This window comes from Nannobrachium achirus (genome assembly GCF_963921795.1).
Source record: "Nannobrachium achirus genome assembly, chromosome: 16".
Classification (NCBI taxonomy): Eukaryota; Metazoa; Chordata; class Actinopteri; order Myctophiformes; family Myctophidae; genus Nannobrachium; species Nannobrachium achirus.
The window spans coordinates 13,065,408-13,093,049 of record NC_137823.1 but is presented as its reverse complement, the minus strand read 5'-3'; the positions used below and the strand labels follow the sequence as shown (position 1 = coordinate 13,093,049).

Sequence of the window (27,642 nt, the reverse complement as noted above, 5' to 3'; positions counted from 1 at the left end):
ATGCTCCTCTGCCTACAAAATGATGTCATACTTAACAGCCCCATTAGGGCACCAAATAAGCCTACTTGTTTTGTGGCATAAGAACATTTAATTTGAGCAAAGAGCAAGTCCCCAGCAGGCACTTAAAGTAGGACAAAACAAACACTACCATTTAATGTTTACACGCCGCCATCTACTGAGCCAAAGTGTAGGTGCAGGCCAGATTGTACCGCACATGTGCCATACCCCGGTACCACGGCTGGGACACGCCCAGTGTGATATCCTTCTCTTATTAATCCTAGGTTCGTGCCAGGAAGTCCAGAGACGTCAGTTTATTGTCAGAGTTGAACCTCTAGTTTGGGGATCGGGTAAAACATCTCATGGTACAGGTATGGTACATTACTGCTCCTTAAGGCAAGAGTCTTCAGCTGTGGTACATTGTTAAATGTGTCATTGTCTGGTAGTGGACTATAGAAACTAAAGACATTGTCAGCTGTAAAGTGTTCCAAAAGTTGCACATGTGTGAGCATCTCTTTCATGACTTTGAATTCTGTTACTGATAACGGATGCTCAATGAATTGTATTGTAAAGTTCCTCAGGCTCTTCAGTAATGATACATCAAAGGGAGGTGAGGAGATCATTTTGTTGGGGCTCTGCATATTATAAATTACACTAAGTGTTTCAAGTTCATCTAGTCCTTCAAAACTATTCCCATGCATTACATCAAATTGCACATCTAAGTGCTTGAGTGATTTCAGATTCATGAAATCCGCATTGGTGAGAATTGGGATGGAATTTTTATTTAAATCCAATACTTCTAGTTTCCGTAGACCGGTCTTGAACGTGTTGCCAAACGTCCAAACTAAATTGTGATTCACTGTCAGAACCTTTAACTCAGTAAGATGTTGAAAAACACACTGTTTGAGTTCAGAGATGTGGTTGCGATCTAGATGAAGGTGTGAGTCTGGTTAAATGTAAGAAGTCTAGGCAGTTTAAATCATGAATATTATTGTGACGCAGGTTTAGGATTTGAAGCCTGGGGAGATACTTAATATCGTCTGGCACTTTGGAAAGTTGGTTGTGTTCAAAATTAAGGTGACTCAGTAGTTTCATCTGTTTTATTGAATCGTTAGACAATTCAGTCAGGTCATTATATGATAGATCCAGGTTAGTTAGCTGAGTACAATGTGTCAGTGTTTCACTTAGGTTGTTAATTCGGTTCCTGTTAAGGTCAAGGGTGGATATTCTCAGGGTGGATATTTTGCAAACAATATTGAAGAGAGCTCTGTTTATCCACTCAACCATGTAAAACAGCCGTAGATACTTGAGTGAGTCCAGGCTCTGTAGAGACTTTCTGATGTTGTATAGGACCAACAAAATAGACCTTAGTTATATTCCTGAGAAAATACTTGTCCGGTATGTCCCACTCCCATCCTTCACCACAACAGCCTGACAGGTCGATTGTTTCAAGATGCGGAAATGCAGCTGTTGTGATGCTAAATGTTTTTATCGACAACGACGACACTCTCAACTCCCTGAGCTCAGAGGACATGTTCAATGGCAGATCCTTTGACTGAAAAGACACTAACTCATCAGTTGAGATGTTCAGCACCTGTAAGCGTGGTAGTTTTAAGACAGCGATGATATCTGTAATTTGATTGGATGTCAGACTTAGTTCCTGTAATCTGGGGACAAACTGGAAGGCAGCAGGGTTGATGGATTGGATTTTGTTAAAATCTAAGCTCAGTACCAAGAGGTTAGACAGTCCCTGAAACATATTGTCTGGCAGTGTTGTTAGCTGGTTATGGTCCATATAGAGAACTTTCTAAGTTCCAACAAATGGACAAAAGCACCATCATCTACTATCTATGAGTTATTATATTATTACTCAGGTCCAATTCTCTGAGATTTGACAGATGGTAAAAATCTGTTCTGTTTATGTTTTGAATGCGATTATATTGGAGTGTTAATGATATAGCATCTCTGGGTATGCCCTCTGGTACGCTAACGAGTCGACGACCATAGCGACCTTGGCAATCGACTGAAACACCAGCAGTGACATTTTCAGAGTGAACAATGGTGCAGTCATTCAGGGTGTAAGCCAGTGTGGGACTAAGATGAAGAGTGAAAGAAAGAAACAAGAAGAGGAAACAAAGCCAACTTCTTGTCTGTGGCATCATGGCTGTCTTCAGGGTCAAGTGTCAGGTACTTTTGGTGCAGTAACTCTGCTGTGGACACTGACAACACTGGTCAGCATTGATGATCTGAAGACAATACAAATGTAAAACAGTTATCGTGCCTACATACCGTACATCCACATACATAGAAAAGAGAACTATATTAACTTCCTTTGTCACTGTGCTTACATACATCCACATAAATAGAAAAGAGAACTATATTAACTTCTGGTTTCACTTGACTAACTGTCATCAAGTTAAAGAAGATATACTGTAGCTTAGTTAATTTCCATGGATATTATATGAACAACATGAAAATGCTCCAGGCAATAAGAAAATGTCTACCTACCAATATAAAGTGAGAAATCAATAACATATTTAAAACAAACAGATGCATTTTTTCTCCACTACAGAATAAAAAAAATAAGTTGTGTACTGTATAACTCTCATATAAACTTCCATAACACATAATATATCTTGTCACTTAAAGCCACTCTGCTGGTCTGTCCAGATGTTTACGTGCAAACCGAGTTTCTTACAGTGTCTAATGATTAAATGTTTTCTACACAATCACGGCTACATACAGCCACACATACTTGTCAGACACACATCATAGTTACTTTATAGTTCCTGGAGTTTGTATTTTTGATCCACCTTGAGAACAATATTGCATTGACTTGTATTTTTTGAGCTTTTCTTTTTGTTCTTCCCCCTAGCACCTTAACTAACGCCCATAAGTACAGTATATCATGCACAGTATACATCTGCTGCTATAAGCATACAGTATCATGTATAGGCCTATAAGAATATCATGTATATAATTATACATTCTGCTATTTATTCTTGTTTTTTCTTGCTTGATCTCCTTTCCCCCTTGCCCACCCCTCCCAATCCTCTTCTTCCCTTAAATGGAAATAACGATAAGGTTGGGATAAATATATACGAGAACTAATTTCACCTTCTGTAAACCTGTGAGGTTACAATAAAGCTGATTCTGATATCCTTTTATTTGAGCATAAACACATGCATAGCAAAGGAAGTCAAATATCCAATCCTACCTGAACTCCTACAACTCAGTGACAGACAGTCGTCCTTCCAGTGTTGACAATTAATCTATAAATATATTACTTTTCATCAGAGAGAAGTGGCATGGAAGAGTGACAAGAACACAGAGCATTGAAAGAGGAGGAACCATAAACAATGACTGTGCGTGTGCGTGCGTGTGCGTGTGCGTGTGTGTGCGTGCGTGCGTGCATGGTTAAGTGCAGTTTCAGTCAGAAAAGTATGCAGTTGCTTGGAGCCCCGAGGCAAAGCAGGCTTCGCCCTGCTGGTGGCTGAGACATATGTATGTAAAACGTATGTACATGTGTGAACCAGCTCAGTGGCCTTGTGGTGAGAGTGTCAGCCCCGAGACTGGGAGGTTGGGGGTTCGATCTCCGGCCAGGTCAAGTACCTCCCTGCTTGGCACTCAGCATGGGATCGTACCTGTTCCCCAGGTTCTATGTTCCCCATTTTCCCCCACAAAAAGGTTCTATGTTCCCCGCTCAACTTAAAATGCAGGAAACATTTGTTTCTAATTATTAATAACTCTAAACACACAATAATGGGGAGAAATTACGAATACTAGTGGGACGGGGGCACTAGTGACATCTGGGCAATTTTGTTATGACTGGGCATCTGGACGAGTGGGCACCTGGACATCTGGGCACTAGGGATATGTGGGCACCTAGACGAGTGGGCACTTAGGGGTGGAGACATCTGGGCACTATAGGGACATGTGGGCACCTGGGCAACTGAGCACCTAAATTAAGATTGCCCACATGTTCTTAGTGCGCAGATGTCCCACCATTTCCTGCATTTGAGTTGGGAACATATTCTTTTTTTTTTTTTCTTTTTGGTGGGGAACATACAGTAGATCATTTTTTTGGTTTGAATGGGGAACATAGAACCTTTTTTTGGGGAGGATGGGTGGGGAACATAGAACCTGGGGAACATAGAGAGGACCCCTCAGGATCACGTGCACATGCCTGGAGGCCAGTAAAGCGCAAGTTACTAATCAAGATTTGATATTATGATTGATGTCTGCATAAAGTTTGGATAAGGATATTTGTTGTGTCTATAACTGGGGACCACCCCACCCTGAGGAGCACTAAGAGTTGAGGCATTACATTTTGTATAACACGGTTCTATGGTGAAAATAGCAGATCTACATGCTCAACGCGAGACGTTGTAAATGCTCAATGTAGATCTGCTATTTTCACAATTTCTGCCTCTATAATGTTTGACAATTTGACCGATGTTTAATTTGTCATTTTAGTATTAAAAAGTCCTTAGATTGTCACTTTAGAAATGTGCAGATACCTCCTATACACTTAAACCTTATGTAGGTTTGTTTTGTTTACTGATGAGTGAGAATACAATGTTGCAAATTAAGTTAATCATCTGGGGACCCCCCCAAAAAAATAATTTAACCACTGGTCTATGGAAATAGTTATTTCCACGAGGGCAGGTCGGGACATAATTTTAATTGGGCGATCCTTATTATCAGACGCCGCCTGATGAAATGCCTCTCATGCCTATTAGTTTGTGTGTTTGTCAGCGGAGCTGCCTGGTAGAAGAGACACTCAGCCTAGGGACTGTCACTGTGTCTCATGTGGGGAGCGGAGCTGGCAACATGAAGATGCCTGAGGCCTCACACTTGTTTTTCCCTCAACCACTTTAACTAGCTGACAACACTCCAAATCCTCCTCCACCCTGCCATGTTTTACATCTCACACCTCAACCACTTAGACTAGCTGACAACAATCCCAATCCTCCACTCTGCCATGTTTTCCCCTTCAGGGCCCGCTGGAACTGGTCTGTTGCATCATTGGGCCTCTGAAGACAGTGTTTCTCAAACATTTTAATGTTTAGGCCCCCCAGATTCACCTACAAGGTTTTTGCATCGTGACACGTTGTATGACCTTGCAGACCAGTAAGACTCCCTAAATCGGGGGATAAGCGACCGCCAGGTCGTATACACAAACTTTAGAAGGCAATGGTAGCCAATCAGAAGGGAATATGGGAAATGGGACAGATCCATGTTGATGACATGACATGATACTGTGTACCGCTTTGCGTGATTTTAGGGCAAAATCTGTAGGAGCAGTGTCCAAAAATGTGTTTTGCAAGAATCGGCCTCATGGTGGCGCTAGAAGAGGGCCATGTGAGAAATGAGGAGTGTGTGTGCAAAGTTTGGCATGGATAGGGGCAACGGTGGCAGAGACATGAGTAAGGCAAAAGTGTGATGTGACGTGATGTGATGTGACTGACAGACAGACAGACAGCCAGTGGACGTTTTGATAGTAACTGCAACCTGACGGTCGCAATCAGCTATTAAGACATTAGTTGCGTTTCCATAAAGCTTTTTCGAAAATAGGAAGCGAATCATCAGAAAGTCGAAAAAAAGAAAACGCGCATTTTGCCTGTTTCCATCCACTTATAAAATGTAATTCTTGGGAGATAGTTCATGAAATAAGCAGTCGAACTTTGAAGTGTTTCCATATAAGATTTATGCGCACAAGCCTTAATGCAAAAAAAAAAAAGAAAAAACGGCTTTATGGAAACGCAACTATAGAGGCTATTTGGGAGACTGTCACTTACATGATAGACCCTAATGCTATCACCAGGCCAGAAGGTCGGGAGGTAGATTTTGCCAGATATTGTGTCCAAAATTCTAAAACAAGAATCAGTACCCTGTATCTCTGCAGACATTCAGGTCTTTCATTAATTCCTTTCCAGTTGGTTATAATTCATGAATTTATTCACGTTTCACGCGCCTCTAAAGCCAATGGCTCTCAAACCTTTTCATGCCAAGGAGCCCCAACATCATATGTATTTTGACCCCCATCTGATAAGGTTTTGTGCCAGGGACCCCCAGCAGCAGAAGAGGAGATTCATGTTAAATCATTTCAAAATGATTCAAAACCAAACATCAAAAATAGCAGTTGTACAAGCTTCGTGACACTTGTAGGTCTGCTATTGTTGATTTAGTAGCCAATACCGTGGTAAAAATGATTGTAATGCTACTGTACATTGACTAATTTTGCTGGGGACCCCCTGGAACCCCTTGGTAAACACATAATTACCTTGTGTTTACCAAACACATAGAAAGACAGTGAGTGTAGTGGCTCAGTATAATAAAGGATCATAGGCAAAGTGTAGGGGCAAGTGTTATGGCAAGGTCTACGTCCATGCACGCACGCACGCACGCACGCACGCACGCACACACGCACGCACGCACGCACACACACACACACACACACTCACACACACATGCACACGAACGCGAATACACACAGATACAGGAACCTATTGTTAATGTACAGTTACTGTAGGCCCATACTGACTCTACTAGGCCTACATCTGCCTCTGCCCATGGAGGCGGGTGGTTTTGTGAGAGATTACATAATGCCATTGGGTGGCACATGGGGACGGGCACAGCACCGAGGGGTGTTGGTGAAACATTGCATAATGCCATGCTGGGGGCTGTTGCATGGTGAAAGATTACGTAGTGGCATAACGTTGGCGCAGAGGCCGGCCACACAGTGTATATAACGTAACACAAAAGGGGCTTAGAAAGGGGGAGGGGGGGTCGTTCGTTAGACAGAGGAGGGCAGTGATGAGGGCTTCCACAGACATGCGCCTGTTTCCATACCTGCACTCGACCCTGATGGCATGGTTCTGTGCATTCTGTCCCATGTCGTCGTCGTCCTCCTCCTGTGCGTTGCAGGCCCAGTTTAACCTGAACACCATGCACAAGCCGGGGGACGTGGTGCTGGGCGGCATGTTCCCCATCCACAACATCCCCGTGTTCCCCCAGCTGTCCTTCACCTCGGAGCCGCAGGACCCCGTCTGCCATGGGTGAGTGAGTATATCACCAGAGTCTGCCACGGGTGAGTGAGTGAGTATATCACCAGAGTCTGCCACGGGTGAGTGAGTGAGTATATCACCAGAGTCTGCCACGGGTGAGTGAGTGAGTATATCACCAGAGTCTGCCACGGGTGAGTGAGTATATCACCAGAGTCTGCCACGGGTGAGTGAGTGAGTATATCACCAGAGTCTGCCACGGGTGAGTGAGTGAGTATATCACAGAGTCTGCCACGGGTGAGTACTAGTATATCACCAGAGTCTGCCACAGGTGATTGAGTGAGTATATCACAGAGTCTGCCACGGGTGAGTGAGTAGAGTATATCACCAGAGTCTGCCACGGGTGATTGAGTGAGTATATCACCAGAGTCTGCCACAGGTGAGTGAGTGAGTATATCACCAGAGTCTGCCACGGGTGAGTGAGTAGAGTATATCACCAGAGTCTGCCACGGGTGAGTGAGTGAGTATATCACCAGAGTCTGCCACGGGTGAGTGAGTAGAGTATATCACCAGAGTCTGTCACGGGTGATTGAGTGAGTATATCACCAGGGGTGGAGAGAGAGACCGGGTCCGGGAAAGCATCTGTGTGGCACTTTTACATTTCAACCACTTAATTATTTTATACTTTTGAATATTCCAAAAAATATTTATTTGAAAAAAGTATATGAAAATGTATATAAATGTAGGCATATATATTTGTAACTCAAATCTTTCTTTCTCTGGGTCCCTGGAACAAAATCTTTTCAGATGGGGGTCTGCAACACTGAGGCAAATATTGTACTTTTACCCCGTTATTTGAAAACTTGACTTGACACACGTGTATATTTCCAGAAGCTCACAATGCATCTTGAGCTTGTATAGATTGGCTACCTTTAAAAACATTTTTTATATATTTTATACAAACTAGATTTTTATACCAATATTGTTGCACTTCTACTCAAGTAAATTCAGAATTCCGCACTTTTACTTGTTACTTGTTTCTGCGTTGCAGGATTGGTACTTAATTAAGAAATGTGAGTATCACAAATACAATAAGGAAGCAAGACAACAGGCACCTGGTGTTGATGATATGGCTGGCTACCATTATGATTAGCTGAAGTACTATATCAGGCGTCTTCCATTTTTTTTTTTTTTTTTTTTTTTCCAGGTCAAGGACCCCTTAGCAGAGAGAGATGAAGCAGGGACCCACTAATACATATTGTATACGGTTGCTTTTTTTGTTTACACTTTAATCTTTTCTACAGTATTTTCACTTGGCCTGCTTCCTTTTCTACAATCCTTTCACCGACAATAGCTGATCTACATCTAACCCTATACGGTATTCAAAACCTTTTTTTTTAATGGCATACAGCTCATGAAAATCAAAAATCCACATCTCAAAATATTACAACACAAGGCCACTCTAAACAAGGATTTATCTGTAAAGCTTTTTTAGGGACAAACTGAACTCCATCATGGTTAACCCCTCCCATCCTCTCTATGGTGATCTGCAGGACAGGGTGAGCACCTTCAGCCAGAGGCTCACTCTCCCTCCGAAAATGCAGACGGTGCGATACAGACTCTCTTTCTTGCCAACTGCCATCACCATCAGACTGTATAACAAGCACTTACAAGAACTCTCTCCCTCATGTATTTGTCGATCCTGGTCTTTTGTGATTGTGTCCAATGTCTGTGGATTCCTGTTGTCTTGTAGTTTTTTTTTGTTTGTGTGTTTACACTGTGCTGCTGTAACGTCTTAAAGTATTAATCACCTTTCTGAAGTCAAGAGTTGCTTCAGTGAAATGTCCGCAGTCAGTGATGATTTGAGATGCTATGGCATCTGCTGCTTCCAATGTTTTTTTGCACAATGTTCTATGATTTCTTTTGAGACAGAGCTGTTCTACAAACATGAATAGCGGAGGTTATCACAGCCTAGTCTTTGTGTGTTGTAGTTTCTAGAGGTTAATACAGCCTATAGTCTTTGTGTGTTGTAGTTTCTAGAGGTTAATACAGCCTATAGTCTTTGTGTGTTGTAGTTTCTAGAGGTTATTACAGCCTGGTCTTTGTGTGTTGTAGTTTCTAGAGGTTATTACAGCCTGGTCTTTGTGTGTTGTAGTTTCTAGAGGTTATTACAGCCTGGTCTTTGTGTGTTGTAGTTTCTAGAGGTTATTACAGCCTGGTCTTTGTGTGTTGTAGTTTCTAGAGGTTATTACAGCCTGGTCATTGTGTGTTGTAGTTTCTAGAGGTTATTACAGCCTGGTCTTTGTGTGTTGTAGTTTCTAGAGCAGGGGTGGGCAACTTTGATGATGGCGAGGGCCACTATATTTCCACCTTCACTCCAGAGGGCCACATTTCCTACGCATGTCCTACGTCATTCTAGTATCTCATACAAAAGAAGCTGCGATGCGTTTTGAGCTTGTAGATCTGCTATTTTTGCTTCTTTTGAATTGGAATCCTGAATTATTTTTTTGTTATTTTTTAATTGTAATCCTGAAATGTAACATTTTGATTTAATTTCAAATGCATTTAGTTATATACTCACGTTAACTTTATGAACTTAAATACAAATACATTGGACATGAACAAAAAATATGTTTTAATACTACTAGTCATTAAGCTGACAGAATGAAAGCAGGTTATGTTTGGAATTGTAACAGCTGAAATCAATAACATATCAATCAGCATTCTGGTATTAACCTGTGGGCCGCATTAAGTGAAGGTGGGGGCCGCATGTGGCCCCTGGGCCGCCAGTTGCCCATGTATGTTCTAGAGGTTATTACAGCCTAGTCTTTGTGTGTTGTAGTTTTGACATCGACGGCTTCAAGTGGGCTCAGACCATGGCGTTCGCCGTGGCCGAGATCAACGCCAACCCCCGGCTGCTTCCCAACGTCACGCTGGGCTACAGCGTCTACGACACCTGCTACTCGCTGGGCGTGGGCTTCCAGGCCGCGCTGTCATTGGCCAGCGGGGGAGAGCAGCACTTCCGATTGGACGAGAGCTGCGCGGGATCCCCTCCGGTGCTCGCCATCGTGGGTCCCGACACCTCCAGAAACACTGTGGCCATCTCCAGTGTGCTGGGCCTGTACAGGGTGCCCATGGTAGGTTGTGTTGGGTCTGTCTGTACAGGGTGCCCATGGTAGGTTGTGTTGGGCCTGCACAGGGTGCCCATGGTAGGTTGTGTTGGGTCTGTCTGTACAGGGTGCCCATGGTAGGTTGTGTTGGGTCTGTCTGTACAGGGTGCCCATGGTAGGCTGTGTTGGGTCTGTCTGTACAGGGTGCCCATGGTAGGTTGTGTTGGGTCTGTCTGTACAGGGTGCCCATGGTAGGTTGTGTTGGGTCTGTCTGTACAGGGTGCCCATGGTAGGTTGTGTTGGGTCTGTCTGTACAGGGTGCCTATGATAGGTTGTGTTGGGTCTGTCTGTACAGGGTGCCTATGATAGGTTGTGTTGGGTCTGTCTGTACAGGGTGCCCATGGTAGGTTGTGTTGGGTCTGTCTGTACAGGGTGCCCAAGGTAGGTTGTGTTGGGTCTGTCTGTACAGGCTGCCCATGGTAGGTTGTGTTGGGTCTGTCTGTACAGGGTGCCCAAGGTAGGTTGTGTTGGGTCTGTCTGTACAGGGTGCCCAAGGTAGGTTGTGTTGGGTCTGTCTGTACAGGGTGCCCATGGTAGGTTGTGTTGGGTCTGTCTGTACAGGGTGCCCATGGTAGGTTGTGTTGGGTCTGTCTGTACAGGGTGCCCATGGTAGGTTGTGTTGGGTCTGCAGGTGCCCAAGGTAGGTTGTGTTGGGTCTGTCTGTACCGGGTGTCTATGGTAGGTTTATTACTGGAGGAGATGCCTTTTTACCATGCCTTATAAAGCCACGTGTACACATAGGCATCAAATAGGGGGCTTGAGTACCCTTTTATCCATCTGTAAAAGGTTCCCTCCCCAGACCATATCTGAAGGCGGCATTCAAGAGAATTGCCTTGTCCAAACTCTCCTGAACTTGAACACAGCGTCTTATGTTGAAAGAATTGTCCTCTCTGTGTAGAAATCCATGCCCTTACAACACATGTCCAGTATATTGACTTGATAATGCTTAGTTCAGTGTGGTATCAAGCACCGAAAATAGCTTGCAGCACGACACGTTGCTTCGATGTTTTCACAAAATGGCCCATTTAGAAATTTCAGCTCCTGCTGACATTCTCTGTACGACCCTGGCTTTACATATAGTATCACAATGGAAACCAATAAGTCCCCAGGACTCATATTTTTGTTTGTGTTGTCCTTTTGACCTAAATATCTTACTGTTACTGTACCACCGTGCTGTTTAAACATCTGTCTAATGAAGTGTTCAATCAATCAATCCTAACATAACCAAACCTAATTTGAATACTGCTTACTTCTGTTGATTTTGTTATTTATCCAATACAGCATGATGTACAAAGTATAGCGTTGCTGTCTGGCAGAAATCTTCTTTTTGTCTTTTTTTTTTAAATTAATACCCACTTGATCTTACTAACATCACACAAAGTAACAGATCCACAAGCTCAAAATGTGGTGCTTGTAGATCTGTTAGTTTTGCAACTTTTTGGACATGGGTTAGAGTTAGGGATGGAGCCCTAAACAAGGGTAGCTTGATAACCCGATAACAGATTTATTGAGTACCCGGCATCAATAAGCTTTGGGCTTATCAAGCTTGTTAACGAGCATAGCGGCCCATGATGTCATGTTTAAACAATCAAGACAAGATGCGATCAAGAAATGATTACAGTACTTTTCATAATCTAAAGCTATTTAACACTTATTGCACACTAATGAATGATTGTTTTAATGATATTTGTTACTTTTGTCAATTGTCATCTTCATAGATGGTGGTCAGCCACAAACTCACAGTAACAACAACTGGCCAATACAAAAAAAAGATACCAGTTATGTTCTGAATTTGTCATCTCACGTCCTTCCACAAAATATTAGAAAACGCTCAATAGCGGGCTCCAGGATCAATAAGGTGCTCATCTATCTATAAATGCGAGAAGTCTCTGCGTGTGTGTCTGTCTGTCTGTCTGTCTGTGTGTCTGTAATCCGCGTATCTCGAGAACCGTTCGTCCCACCGGCTTCAGATTCGGCACGCGCGTTCCCCGCCGCGGCACGGAGTGCAGTGCCGGGCCTCGACCCGACCCGACGCGCGGTTTTCCGAAACCGGCCCGAAACGTTCAGAATATCCTTATGCGGAGCTGATCGTTGACATCAGGCTGTTCCGGAGGAAATCGGCCCAAGCGCTGACTCATTGTGACATCACTCATAAAAGGCTCTGACATCACGTACGCCACATGAGTCAACAAAAAATCTCTGAATATCTCCATATATAGCATATATGGGCATAAAAGGGCATAAAGGGACACAGACAGACGGATACAGAGATCTCCATAAATGGGCATAAAATGGACGCAAATGGCATATATGGGCATAAAATTTACGCAGAATCACAAAGATCTCCATATACGGGCATAAAGGGACACAGACAGACAGATACAGAGATCTCCATATATGGGCATGAAATGGACGCAAATAGACAGATATCTCCATATATGGGCATATATGGGCATACAATGGACCCAGAACTATATCTGCAGTGATCTCCATATATGGACATAAAATGGACGCTGACAGACAGACAGACAGACAGACAGATAACAGATATCTCCATATATGGGCATAAATGGACACAGGCAAACAGATGGTCAAAACGGGTCCTATGACAACAGGTATAATGGGGTTTGCATTAAAGGGCGGGGCATTCATTCCCTATTTACATCGTTCCCGAGTTGGCCAGGTCGCCGACTAGACGCTGGCAGCTTCTAGTTATCAATAAAAAGTAATGAGCTCCATCCCTAGTTAGTAGTTAGGGGTTATGAGGTTCCACCCTAACATGTTTACCTGCGGGCAGAGCATTGTGAGCTGAACAGTGCAATGCACCTGAGATCTATAGGTTTGACTCATCCAGCTGGGCCCCAGAGACATTCTAAGGCCATGAGTCAGGCTGGTACAGCATGTGCACAACAACAGCAACAACAACAACACCACCACATGTCCCCTGGTTCTGTGAATCCCTGTGCGCAATTCTCAACGCATTGTTGTCATTGAAATAAATTCCTGATAAGATCGGATTGTTTATTCCTGTTTCAATCTGCAGTCAATTAAAGGTTATACCATCAAAAGACGATATAAGGCTATGTAGGCAGAACAGATGTTGTGTCTTTTATTTTCCAGATAAGTTACTGGGCCTTGTGTTCCTGTCTGAACGACCGGAACCAGCACCCGTCCTTCTTCAGGACCAGCATCAGTAACAACATCCAGGTGAACCTACATGTTCTCTAAAATCTCCCAAAGTAGGTGTCGTGATGCCAGTCCAGGGGTGCTGCAGAATTATCTGATATTTGGAATTCATCAGTATCACTTCACTATGCTTCGTAAAACAGAAGCGATTTGCACCGATGAGTTCTTTTTCCATCTACCCACAATTCTCCTCATCCAGAAATAGCTGATCTACAAGCTTACAACGTGTCACAACGCGTTGTGAGCTGGGGGTGGTTAAACGTCAAGTAGAAAGTTATGTTCAGATGGAAACAGATATTTCTTCAAAATTCAAAAAATTGTGGGGTGCCTTGGATGGAAAAAGGTTTATTTACAGGGGTGCCCTGAGTCAAAAAGGTTTGAAAACCATGGCCTGGTCTAATGAAGTATTCAATCAATCAATCTTCTTTGTCTTTCTTTTCTTTATTTTAATAAACTGCCTATGTGTTCATAATACTGCGTCACCCAAAATAATTAATAAGTAGCAGATCTACAAGCTCGAAACGCTGCTAGTTTTGCTACTTTTCTTTTTTTTTTTTTTTTTTTATCCTGAAAAGTACCAGTTTTGGACATGGGTTAATAGTCCAGTAGCCAGCCCATAGAGCCCCATTGTGAACCCGGACATTTTGAGTACCCTAAAGTTTTATGTTAGAAATGTTGAGTATGGGTCCCCAGCAGTTAGAAACTGCCGGATGCTAACTTGCATATGTTGGGCAATTTTCATAATTAGCATAATTAGATTAAATTAACATAATCACCTATAATAATGGAAAATATGTCAAAAACTGATTGGACGATTTGAACAATATTGGAGTGGTTTGGGGGGTTATTGAGGATGCTGAATCCATTTGTGACATTTTCTAAATTCAAAATGGCCGTTTTAAACCGGAAATGGCCATATACCAACTTAAATTGGGATGATTTTGATACTTTTTTGTTGATTTTGATTATGAATTAAATTATAAATGTGGTTATTTATATGCTTATAGATTATCTGCATTTCAAAAGCAAAATATAGACAATCCACACAAATTATTAGAACAATGACTGCCACAATAGCCTATCAAAAATAGTCACTTCATCATTTGGAAAATCAACAAAAAAGTATCAAAATCATCCCAATTTAAGTTGGTATATGGCCCTTTCCGGTTTAAAACGGCCATTTTGAATTTAGAAAATGTCACAAATGGATTCAGCATCCTCAATAACCCCCAAAACCACTCCAATATTGTTCAAATCGGCCAATCAGTTTTTGACATATTTTTCATTATTATAGGTGATTATGCTAATTAAAGCTAATTATGCTAATTATGAAAATTGACCAACATATGCAAGTTAGCATCCGGCAGTTTTTAACTGCTGGGGACCCATACTCAACATTTCTAACATAAAACTTCAGGGTACTCAAAATGTCCGGGTTCATTTTCTGGCTACTAGACTATAAGGGGTTGTGAGGTTTAATAAAAGCATCCAGGTGAACCTTTATAAGTAGTACATGTTCTTCTTTAGAACCGGGTAGGGCTGTCACAATTATGACTGATTATGATTTTACGCAGCGATTAATTGTCACTAAAATTATTGTGATTATATAGCGATTTGATTGTGTTTTTGTCGTTGACAGTTACATTTCTGTTTGGCTCGTAGGCTTTGAAGTTGCACATGGCAGATATGTGACACATAACCTAAATGTACAAAGAAATTACTGACATATTTGACAACGTTATACTTAAAACGTTTAAATTGACAGTGAAAATAGACGACCTACAAGCTCACAAGCTGTACACGTTGTGAGCTTGTAGGTCTGCTATTTTCATCATTTTGGAAGATGTTTGAAAAAATATATATTTTTTTTCATCATGGAAACAATTGAGAATTAGTTGTAATGTGCATGTTCCACCATTTGAATTTGACAAACACCTCCCTCTAGTGCAGGGGTCGGCAATCCTTTTGACATGAAGTTCCACGTTTGTATTTTCTTGATAGTCAGCGTGCCAACATTAAGATGATACATCAAACAATAAGCATACAGTTGTGAGGGGACTTTAGTTGACTAGATAAAATATATATATATATATATATATATATATATATATATATATATATATATATATACAGTATACTGTATATTATCTTCCTGTCTCTCACACTGACTTATGCCATATAGGACAGGGGCCAATACTGATACATTCACAAATTGGTACCACCCAAGATGACCGTATGTTTTTTTTTACATTCTTCCTACATGTCTCTAGTTTATGTTTTGTATGAGTTTATGTTTTGGTATGATAACCCTTTCTGAGAAGTAGCTTAATTGATGTTATCACCCGCTAGAGTCGGTGTCCCAATAACTTCACTATACAGGGAAAAAAAAAGGTAAAAAAGAAACTGCTTTAAGTAGCATATGATGGGTCAAACTAGGAATTTTTCATGATTCTGAATCCATTGCAAGTATCTGTTTTGCACGAAAAAACATTCCTTGGGCTAAAAACGACTATGGTTTAGTGATGAAAAGTGATTTTGAGGGGGCCGTTTTAGCCCAAGGAATGTTTTTTTTTTTCTTTTTGCACAATCATAAAACACCCCTAATTTGACCCCTCATATGCTACTTAAAGCAGATGAATTTTTTGCTTGTTTTCCCTGTATAGTAAAGTTAATGTGACATGCCGACTCTAGCGGGTGATAACATCAATTAAGGTACTTCTCAGAAAGGGTTATCATACCAAAATATAAACTAGAGACATGTAGGAAGATAAAAATGTAAAAAAAGTACGGTCATCTTGGGTGGTACCTGTATCAGTATTGGCCCCTGGCCTAATAGTGCATAGTGCTGCACGAAGTGACTCACTATGAGCTTGTAGATCTGCTATTTTATTTTTAGATATCTAAAGAAATCTAAAATGACACAGATGCTATCCCGGGTTTTCATGGGTCTCCATTCAAACCAGGTCCTGGCCATCCTGCAGATCATGCGGCGGCTGGGCTGGACCTGGGTGGGGCTGCTGTACAGCGATGACTCCTACGGCCACGACGTGGCCCAGATCTTCCAGAGCGAGCTGTCCCGCTCGGGGCTGGGCTGCCTGGCCTACGCCCAGCTCATGCCCTGGGACAGCGACCCCGCCACGCTGGCGCGCATCGTCTCCATGATGAAGACGTCCTCGGCCCGCGTGGTGGTGGTCATCGTGTACGGCGTGCACGTGGTCAAACTCATGGACGAGGTCGGTTGTTGTCAGGGACGTGCTGGCCATTGGGAAAAGCGAGACAACTCCCGAACGGCCGGCTCATTCCCGGCCGGTCCAGGCCGGCCATTAGGAAAAAAATTAAAATAAAATGTCTGCCTTTGTTCCATTTTGGGGGCTGAGCGGCCAACAAAGTAAATCGTCACTGTCGGGCAGAAACCTCGTATCTCCAAGTTTCCCTGCTTCATCATCCGTCGCCCCCTGCAATGATGTGGGCTTGTGGCCCTCGGCTTGGTACCCTAGACATAATTTGGCCCTTGGGGAAAACTAATTGGGGAACCCTGGTTTAGGAACTCGTAATTATAAGGAATCTGAAATGTGTTATATTGAAGTGAAGATTACATTTACAGTATTTGAAAAGCAATAGATGACTTTAAACAAACAAAATGTTTTTACACAAAAGAGCAAAAATGAGTAGAAAACTTGTGAACATTGCTATACCGGTATGTCTTATACAAAAAACTAAACTAAACGTAAAGAAACATATTTGGCTTAGCATCAATTACACAAAATAACTATAAATACTGTTCCTACGAAACAGTGTGGGCTCGCATGTAATACCATGTATGGGCACAAAGATCTATACCCTTTGGCTGCAACTCATTGGCTAAGGGCCCTGCATTTGTACTGTGGGTACAAAAGCAGTGTCTTACGTCATTTTTGAGGAGAACTTGACCGAAAGATTACGTCATTTTTGAGGAGAACTTGACTGATAGATTACGTCATTTTTTGGAGAACTTGACTGATAGATTACGTCATTTTTGAGATGTGGATAGATAAATAATGATTGGATGTTGGCAAATTTTGGGTCGGCACTACCCACACGTTTGGCTGTGGTGCTCATTCCACGAATGCCCAATGCTTGCAAACTGTTGTAACCTCGTTCTAAAGTGGACGAATCAACGGTAAAAATCGACGGTAAAAATGATATAAAACACAATACAAATTGGTATTATTAAAGGGGACATAATGGTCCGAAGTCAAGTTTCCTTTCGTTTTGTGCTGCACAAAGTGACACGCTATGTATGAACTTATAGATCTTCTATTTCTTGTTGTTGTTAATGATGACGAATCAACAGGTGGTAAAGCAGCAGCTGACCGGTGTGCAGTGGATCGCTGACGTTTGCTGGATACCAGACCCAAACCTGGAGGCTGCTCGCTACCAGCCCTACCTGACAGGCAGCCTGGGACTGGCCTTCCGCCGGGGGGAGATAGCAGGCCTCCAGGACTTCTTGATGAACATACACCCTGAAAATGACCTGGAAAACAGCCAGGAAAATATCATAGTGAGACTTTTCTGTTTAATTTCAATGTTATCATTTTATTTAATCCGCAAGTTCAATCTGATGTCTGTTTTCAAACATTCACAAGGTATTATATAGGTATTATATTCCTGTTTAAAGAAAGCTACACCGTTTAGCTTTCCTCTTGTACCCCGAATCTGAACCCAGTTTCCTGCAAAAGTGTTTAAATGTTTACCATTGAGCAAATAGATAGCTAGATAAAGTGAATCTTGACCGTCAGTTCAAAATCTGTGTCAGATATCCTGTGTCTAGGTGAGACACAAACTTTGACACAATCTAAATGTTTCTATATAAGAGCAGGTAGACAAAAACAACCACCCCATTGTGTAAGTTATATTGTATTAACATACTCTAATATACAAATTGGATAAAATTACATTGTATTCATTAAAAAGCTAGGAGTAGTTCAGCCCCAAAATGGCTTGTTTTCATATTGATTAGTCACGCCATGGAGACTTGAGTTATATATATTTTTTTAGTTTTTGTCCCATTCCTAAGATAAAAATATATATTACTATGTACCCCCATTGATTCCGGATTGACATCTGTCCATCCAGAATCAATGGGGTTAAATGAACTATAATCAAATTATAATAATATTGAAGTCTCCATGGAATGAGTAATCAATTAAAAAAAAGTCCTTTTGGGGGTAGTCTCGCGTAGCCAGACAACTATTCCACAATCTCTGAATGCTATATAGAGTCTGGAACAGCAGCTCCCTAAAGGCGAGTAATGGAAACAGGCATTACCGTTCAAGAAAATATATTTTAAAATGTCATTTCTGCTAAGCAGCAAGCTAAACATGCTTACCGTATATGATTTTTATTTGGGTAATGATAAATGTGTGCGATGTGAGACTGAAACGGAAGTGACGAGGGGGCTTCACTTCCGCTTCATCTCGCACTCATCGTTTCTATTTCCCTTTACCAGACTGTATGCCGGGAGCATTTGACCAAATCGCGGAGGCAACAGTCTGGCCACGCGAGACTATTTTGGGGGTTTAGGTCTTAATTTCCTTTTCTTCAGGTGAGGCAGTTTTGGGAGCACACGTTTGGGTGCAAATTTGCACCCCTTCCGTCAGAGTGGCTGGATGCTGGTGGACGGGTGTGCACTGGACGAGAGGTCCTTGGAGGACCGGCAGAGAGTCCCCTGTCGGACGTGTCTGAGCTCAGGACGGTGTACAACGTGTACAAGGCCGTCTACGCCCTGGCCCACGCCCTCCACGACACCCTGCAGTGTGTGCCCGGGAGAGGGCCCTTCACCAGGCACAGCTGTGCCAGTCTGCACACAGTCCAGCCATGGCAGGTTGGGATATTAACTCATCTGGTGCCGATCCCGAACTAGTTCGGCTTTATTTCAATCCAATACAATCTTTTTTTTATTAATTCACTTACCCCGAGCTGCTTGTAGAGTCGTGGGTGGTCCTGGCTCGCTAGCCGCTAGCCAGCTAGCCGTTCTACTCTGTCCGACGATATATTCCATTAAAAATGGTTTAAAATACATTTTTGAGCTCCCCAATGTTCACCCGATGTTCGGCGCCGCTTCCGATGAGTACACGAGTGTGCCGATCCCGAAGTAGTCCGGCTTTATTTAATTACATGAATAAAATGATAAGAGGCCTTCTGAAGCCTGGCTTGATTTTTGTAGCTACTAGCCGAAAGCTAACAACGTCCCAGCCGGCCGTAATTTGCGAACGCAATCGCCAATCTCCGCCTAATCCAATGAAAGACCGCATCTTTAAAGGCTTATATCTCTTTTTTGTGTTTTAGGAAAGCGGAGGGAGGTTTATTTACGGCGAAATCGCCCAAAAATGATCTTTTAGATGACAAAATGGGAATAGCCATTCTGTTAGCATCTTCATCCGGGACATTTCCATGCCGTGCATAAACGTGAGCACGTCAGGTCCTGGAAGCTGAAGTCCTGGAAGCTAAAGCGCTCGCCTATGAGAGATGCGCTGGCATTCTTTGGCCCCTAGAGGGCGTTGTCGCAAATTCTTTTTTTCCCTAACCCTAACATACTCATGCCATGGAGGCTTAAGTTCAAAATAATTTTTCTTTTGTATTTGTCACATTCCTAGGACAATAATTTGATTTCAATAAATTAACCCTGATTGATTCCGGATGGGGATCAAAATGCGCTGGAATCAATGGGGTACAATTCATTTATTTTTCTTAGGAATGCGACCAAAATAATTTGGTCGCATTCCTTTAATAAGCTGTTTACTAGGGTTTCATGTTGGATTTAATTTTGAATGATACTGTAATTTGATTAAATTTGTATTTTATTAAGGATCCCCATATTAGCAGTGCCAGATGCCATGGCAGCCGGCTAGTCTTCCTATACGGTACACATAAAATAAACAAATATAGTTAAAAAAAAAGAAATTGCTATTACAATATGAACACACAAGTCATAATTAATACAAATATGACACTGCTACTACCGGTAGCATGAAGAAAAATAGGGTAACACTTTCTATGAAGCCCACATTTAGTAGGATGCATCTCTATCGGGGATGCCCATTCCCCAATGCACAGAAGTTTAGGACAAATTATGTTTAAATTGTGTTGTAAAGGGTTAAGATGTAGAGCTGTATTTTTGTCCATGCCCTGCCATTTATCCCCAAACTTCTTTGCCTTTCAAAACATTTTTAAATAGTTCAAATAGAGCGTAGTGTCTGTATCACTATTGCGTGTATCTTGTGAAGGGTTTTTAAAAGTCCCTTCTCTTCGTAATGCTATTCATCATCATTTCTAGCTTGTGCATTACATGGAGAAGATCAACTTCACCACATCATTCGGCGATCAAGTAGTATTTGACGGGAACAGCGAAGCCACGCCCATCTGTGATGTCATCAATTGGGTGTGGCTCCCCGACGGAAGCGCAAAGGTCAAGAACGTGGGCGTCTTCAAGATGTCCGCCTCCACAGGTGAAGAACTCTTCCTCGACGAAGACAGAATCTTATGGAACTTTGAAAACAACAAGGTCACTTCCAGCTTTCTAACATAACATCTCCTGTTTATCATGTTGAGCTCATCATGTGAATGTAAATTAGTTATGGACTGCTTTTGATCATAGTCTTTTTTTTTCAAATATGACCAGTAACAGCAGGGACATGCTAGGCCCCTGATTCAGCCCGGGAAAAAGAGTTGGAGAGGCCCTCATTGCGCACTATAGAGAGAGCGCTGTTGCTACTCAAAGATTTGTCATTTCAGATCATGACAAGTGACAAGCCAGTGGGACAATTACATGAGTTATATTTTGTTGTTGTCGGGTGGAAACCTTGTCGGGTCCAAAAATGTTTGTTTTGTATTTATCAGTTAAAAAAAGATTTAAAGTTGTGAAAACAGCCGATCTACAAGCACACAATGCCTCGCACCGCGAGGCGTTGTGTGATTGACATGAGGCCTTGACATGAGGCCAGCAGCGCACACCTCGTGGCGCGCTCTGCTTGCACACAAGTAGGCCATGTGTGGCCTGCTTGAGCGTGAGGCGCAGAGTGTAGTCTAGTTTGGACTTATGATCAAAATAAGAACATTATAATGTAAAATAATTAAAAACCTAAGTCTTGCCACAAACACATTTGGTCTGTGCACAGACATATTGATCATAGTACATGTCCTCCGTAGCCTCCTCGGTCAGTGTGCAGTGAGAGCTGTTCCCCTGGAACCCGCCTGGCCAGAAGGAAAGGACAACCCGTCTGCTGCTTCGACTGCATCGCGTGCTCTGAGGGAGAGATCAGCAATGAGACTGGTAGGTTCACCTGACGTATGTACTGTAGGGTATCTTGTGTTGAGGCGAATACTGTACTTGTCTGTGCATTTAACCAATTCAGACATGGAAAGCCTCTTGTATATGTTTCAAACCACCTATCTCCATATTTTTTAACGTTAACGTTTTACTTGCGCCAGCAGAGCGCGCAGGTACTGCGTTCGGCTGCGTTAGGTAGTTATCTGTCTGTGTTTAGCCAATCAGTGACCAGCATTGATGGTACATTAACAGCCAATGAGGGACCAGCATTCCTAGTGATGCCATTAGATTGGCGTATCTGTTGCGTGTGTTCATGCCCATAGCCAGTCAGTATTCAGGTGAAGTCACCATCGATAGTAAGTAAGTAAAGTAAGTAGCCTTGACGAGCCATGAGGCCCATAGGGCAGGAGCCTATCTCCTGTTTCTGTAGTGCGAGGCAGCTTGATGTACAAGTACACCCCTTGGACATGACGCTAGTATGGCGCACGGACATCATCAATAGCCAAAGAGATAAATACAAACACCTTGTGGCGCGCTCTACTGGCGCACAGTACTTGTGCATAAAATACAAGTTGGCACCTCGACAGAGTGTCACATAAAATCACACAAAAGCATCGAAAGTAGCGGCAAAAGCAGCACAAAGCGTCAGTGTTGGACTTTTTTAGGGCCCGAGCACCACACAGTGGTGTGAGGACCCTATTGTAATTGTAAAGATTCTTCTTCTTCTTCTTCCGCCGAATGAATCGCGTTTCTGAGGCGCCAACCGTACTCCAAAAGTTGTGCAACTTTGCATGCACATCACAAGTGGCGAAGAATTACGTATTTAAAAAAATTAAAAATAAAGGGGGCGTTGCCTAATGGCTCAACAGCGCCCCCTACAAAATTTCAACGGTGCATCCCCACTATGCGGTTTCACCTACATGTAATCCTACACCTACATGTAAAATCGGTACACACCTGTATCATGTCCGGTCGTACAAACTTGTGGGTGGTGTCATTTGACTTGATTATGAGTCTGTCACCTTAATTGGTTTAACTTAACCCCACCCCCTCTTCTGATTGGCCGAAACTTTATTTGGCTTCATCTCGTCAACCGTTTGTCGTACAAACTTGCGGGTGTTGTCATTTGACTTGTTTTGGTTTAACTTAGCTCCGTCCCCTCTTCTGATTGGCCGAAACTTTATTTTGCTTTATCTCGTCAACTGTTTGTCGTACAGACTTGTAGGTGGTGTCAATTGACTTGTTTCAGAGTCCTTCAGCTTATTTGGTTTACCTTAGCCCCACCCCCTCTTCTGATTGGCTAAAACTTTATTTGTCTATAACTCATCAACCGTTTGTCATACAGACTTGTGGGTGGTGTCATTAGGGCCCGAGCACACACAGTGTGTGAGATCACTAAGGCCCGAGCACACACAGTGTGAGAGGACCTTATTGTAATTGCAAAGATTATTCTTATTATTTTCCCGAAAGTAAATCGCGTTTTTGAGCCGCGAAACGTACTCCAACAGTTGCGCAACTTTGCTAGCACATCACAAGTGGCAAAATATTACGTATAAAAAATAAAAAAGGGGGCGTGGCCTAATGGCGCAACAGCGCCCCCTACAAAATTTCAACGCAACAGCCCCACTGTACGGTTTCACCCATAAGTACGAAAATCGGTACACAGCTGTATCATGTCCGGACTCACAAAAAAGTCTCTTGGCTTTAGTGGTGTTTTGGCGCATTTTCGGTTTTCACGGGTGGCACTCCTCCTAGGGCGTTAATCGGATCAACTTCGAATTCGCGTAGCGTACACGAGACAATGAAGTTATCAAAATCGTGAGTTTACGTGAAACGGCGTGACCGTGGCGATGTGTCAAACTTCCTTCGCCAAACAGGAAGTGCCTCTATAACTCATGAACCGTTTGTCGTACAGACTCGTGGCTGGTGTCAAATGACTTGATTAAGAGTCCTTAACTTTAATTGGCGCTTCCTTCGCCAAACAGGAAGTGCCCGTCGCCAAACAGGAAGTGCCTCTATAACTCATGAACCGTTTGTCGTACAGATTCGTGGCTGGTGTCATATGACTTGATTAAGAGTCGTTAACCTTAATTGGCGCTTCCTTCGCCAAACAGGAAGTGCCCTTCGCCAAACAGGAAGTGCCTCTATAACTCATGAACCGTTTGTCGTACAGACTCGTGGCTGGTGTCAAATGACTTGATTAAGAGTCCTTAACCTTAATTGGCGCTTCCTTCGCCAAACAGGAAGTGCCCTTCGCCAAACAGGAAGTGCCTCTATATCTTTTGCCAAACAGGAAGTGCCCCTCACCAAACAGGAAGTGCCTCTATATCTCATGAACCGTTTGTCGTATAGACGCGTGGGTTGTGTCAATCACCTTGATTAAGAGTCCTTAACCTTAATTGGTGCTTCCTTCGCCAAACAGGAAGTGCCCTTCGCCAAACAGGAAGTGCCTCTATATCTCATGAACCGTTTGTCGTATAGACGCGTGGGTTGTGTCAATCACCTTGATTAAGAGTCCTTAACCTTAATTGGTGCTTCCTTCGCCAAACAGGAAGTGCCCTTCGCCAAACAGGAAGTGCCTCTATATCTCATGAACCGTTTGTCGTACAGACGCGTGGGTTGTGTCATATGACTTGATTAAGAGTCCTTAACCTTAACTCTTTTAGTGCCACCCGTTAACCACTAGAGGGTGCCCCAGGTGCCAGAGAAAATCCCATAGAGATATGCTGGTATATGCAGAAGCCCTGCAGCCATGACTTGCCTGAACACTTTCCTTTGTGCATGTACAGGAAGAGGATGAAGTTAGCTTGAAGTTAGCTATTGGCTACCAAGCATTTTAGAAGCCTTATTTTCGTCAACTTAGCCATGATTAAACCTTGCACACCTCATGCATGGGAAAAAAACAGAGAAGAATGAGCTCTAAAAAATCCAATGCAATCCTGGATTGCATTGGAGTGGATTTGTGCAGTTTGTTCACAGCTTTCAAACAAAAAAATCCGATTGGAAATCCGTTCAGGCATTCTTGAGATAATAGCCATTATGTTTTACACTGTTGTGAGCTTGGAGGTCTGCTACCTGAGTTGTATGGGGGTTGTATGGGGGTTAAACATGCAAAATCGCGATTGAAATCATGTTCACTAGATTTGATGGGGTCCAAAAAAAAAAATTTTTTTTTTTAAATCTTCAAAAAAAAAATGTTTTTTTTTTTTTTTTTCAAAAACCGAATTTATTCGGTTTTGGCATTTCTTAATACGTTTTAAAAAACCGAACTTTTTCGGTTTTGGCACTGGATGAGTTAATTGGTGCTTCCTTCGCCAAACAGGAAGTGCCCCTCGCCAAACAGGAAGTGCCTCTATATCTCATGAACCGTTTGTCGTACAGACGCGTGGGTTGTGTCATATGACTTGATTAAGAGTCCTTAACCTTAATTGGTGCTTCCTTCGCCAAACAGGAAGTGCCCCTCGCCAAACAGGAAGTGCCTCTATATCTCATGAACCGTTTGTCGTACAGATGTCTGGGTGGTGTCATATCACATGATTAAGAGTCCTTAACCTTAATTGGTGCTTCCTTCGCCAAACAGGAAGTGCCCTTCGCCAAACAGGAAGTGCCTATATATCTCATGAACTTTTTGTCGTACAGACGTCTGGGTGGTGTCATATCACATGATGAAGAGTCCTTAACCTTAATTGGTGCTTCCTTCGCCAAACAGGAAGTGCCCTTCGCCAAACAGGAAGTGCCTCTATATCTCACGAACCGTTTATCGTACATACATGTGGGTTGTGTCATATGATATGATTAAGAGTCCTTAACCTTAATTGGTGCTTCCTTCGCCAAACAGGAAGTGCCCCTCGCCAAACAGGAAGTGCCTCTATATCTCATGAACCGTTTGTCATACAGACGTCTGGGTGGTGTCATATCACATGACTAAGAGTCCTTAACCTTAATTGGTGCTTCCTTCACCAAACAGGAAGTGCCCTTCGCCAAACAGGAAGTGCATCTATATCTCTTAAACTGTTTGTCGTACATACATGTGGGTGGTGTCATATGACTTGATTAAGAGTCCTTCAGCTTAATTGGTTTAACTAGCCCCACCCCCTCTTCTGATTGGCTGCTGCTGCCACAGACGCGCGTGAAAGGTATTGGTGTAGTCCGGCCGATATGTTAGGATTATGTTAGACTGCATTTTTAAAACCCGCCTCAGGTCTAAATTGGTTTGATCTTCTTCTCTTTGTCAGACTCTACAGAGTGCACCAGTTGTCCAGAGGACTTCTGGTCCAGTCTCCAGCGTGACCACTGTGTCCCCAAGAGCCTGGAGTTCCTCTCCTACCACGAGGCCCTGGGGATCTCCCTGACGACCATCTCGCTGCTGGGCACGCTCACCTGTGCCGTCGTCATGGCAATCTTCGTGTGCCATCGGGACACGCCCGTGGTGCGCGCCAACAACTCAGAACTCAGCTTCCAAATCTTGATGTCCCTCAAGCTGTGCTTCTTGTGCTCGCTGCTGTTCATCGGACGTCCCCGGCTCTGGACGTGCCAGCTGAGGCAGGCGGCGTTCGGGATCAGCTTTGTGCTCTGTGTCTCGTGCATCCTGGTAAAGACTATGGTGGTGTTGGCCGTGTTCAGGGCCTCCAAGCCCGGCGCCGCGGACATCATGAAGTTGTTCGGTGCCGTGCAGCAGAGAGGAACCGTCCTGGCTCTCACCTCCGTCCAGGCGGTAATATGTATATCGTGGCTCGTGTCCGCCTCACCGACTCCTCACAAGAACACACAGTACAACAGTGATAAGATAGTCTATGAGTGTGACGTGGGGTCGACGGTTGGTTTTGCAGTGTTACTGGGTTACATTGGTTTACTGGCTCTCCTCAGCTTCGTCCTGGCGTTCATGGCGAGGAATCTCCCAGACAACTTCAACGAAGCCAAGTTGATCACGTTCAGCATGTTGATCTTCTGTGCCGTGTGGATAGCCTTCGTCCCGGCATATATCAGCTCCCCAGGAAAATATGCAGACGTAGTGGAGGTGTTTGCCATTTTAGCATCTAGTTTTGGTCTATTGGTGGCGCTGTTTGGACCAAAGTGTTATATAATGCTTTTGAAACCAGAGAGGAACACTAAGAAGTCCATCATGGGTCGCAGTAACACCAAGACATAGAAGCAGAAATTCAACATTTTAAGTGTGCCTGCAGCTTGCTTGCCTGAAGTTTGTTAGCATTAGCATATTAAGCATTAACATCAGCATTAGCATTGACTTTTTTTAACATTAACATTTTTAGCATTAGCATTTTTACTAACATTAGCTTTATCATTTTTAGCATTATCATTAGCATGTTTGCATTAGCATTAGCATTTTTAGCATTAGTGACACCACCCACAAATTTGTGTGACAAACGGTTGATGAGTTATAGCCAAATAAAGTTTCCGCCAATCAGAAGAGGGGTGTAGCTAAGTTAAACCAATTAAACTGAAGAACTCTGAAACAAGTCAAATGACACCACCCACAAGTTTGTGCGACAAACGGTTGATGAGTTATAGCCAAATAAAGTTTCGGCCATTCAGAAGAGGGGGCCGGGCTAAGTTAAACCAATTATGGTGAAGGACTTTTAATCAAGTCAAATGACACCACCCACAAGTTTGTATGACAAACGGTTGATGAGTTAAAGCCAAAAAAAGGAACAATCAAGTATCGATCAACCAGAAGAGGGGTCACTTCCTGTTTGGTGGGCTGTTTAAAGCTCAGCCAATAGGAGGAGAGGGGCGGGGCTTCAGCATTTACAGCTCATTCCTATTGGCTGTCTAAGTACACACAGCGAGTTTCGAGATGGTACCATTCTGCAAACGGGAGTTCTAGCGGTTTAAAGCTCAGCCAATAGGAAGATGGGGTGGGGCTTACGAGGGGGCGGGGCTTAAGCAATTAATCCCTGTTGGCAGTCCAGATGCCAAGATTCAAGATGGTACCATGCTGTGAACTGGAGTTATG

General features: G+C 43.1%; 2 protein-coding genes across 2 annotated transcripts in view; one reads left to right on the top strand and one right to left on the bottom strand.

Annotated features, from left to right (window-relative positions):
* The window catches only part of LOC308300800 (toll-like receptor 13), a gene marked incomplete at both ends in the record, with an annotated part of 9,226 nt that extends 2,330 nt beyond the window's left edge, over positions 1 to 6,896 (bottom strand). The window contains one exon of the mRNA XM_080744699.1: positions 6,853 to 6,896. Within this exon, the coding sequence (XP_080600825.1) occupies positions 6,853 to 6,896 (44 nt within the window). The remainder of the gene's footprint in view (positions 1 to 6,852) is intronic.
* On the top strand, positions 6,895 to 26,817 carry LOC308300799 (extracellular calcium-sensing receptor-like; the record flags this gene model as incomplete). The annotated part of the gene is made up of 10 exons (XM_080744698.1): positions 6,895 to 7,058; positions 9,847 to 10,141; positions 13,295 to 13,381; positions 16,324 to 16,593; positions 17,694 to 17,900; positions 18,945 to 19,223; positions 20,676 to 20,903; positions 21,548 to 21,671; positions 21,992 to 22,028; positions 25,977 to 26,817. 10 exons carry the CDS (start codon positions 6,895 to 6,897, stop codon positions 26,815 to 26,817), a joined length of 2,532 nt encoding a protein of 843 aa, XP_080600824.1.
* Between the last annotated feature and the right edge of the window lie 825 nt (positions 26,818 to 27,642).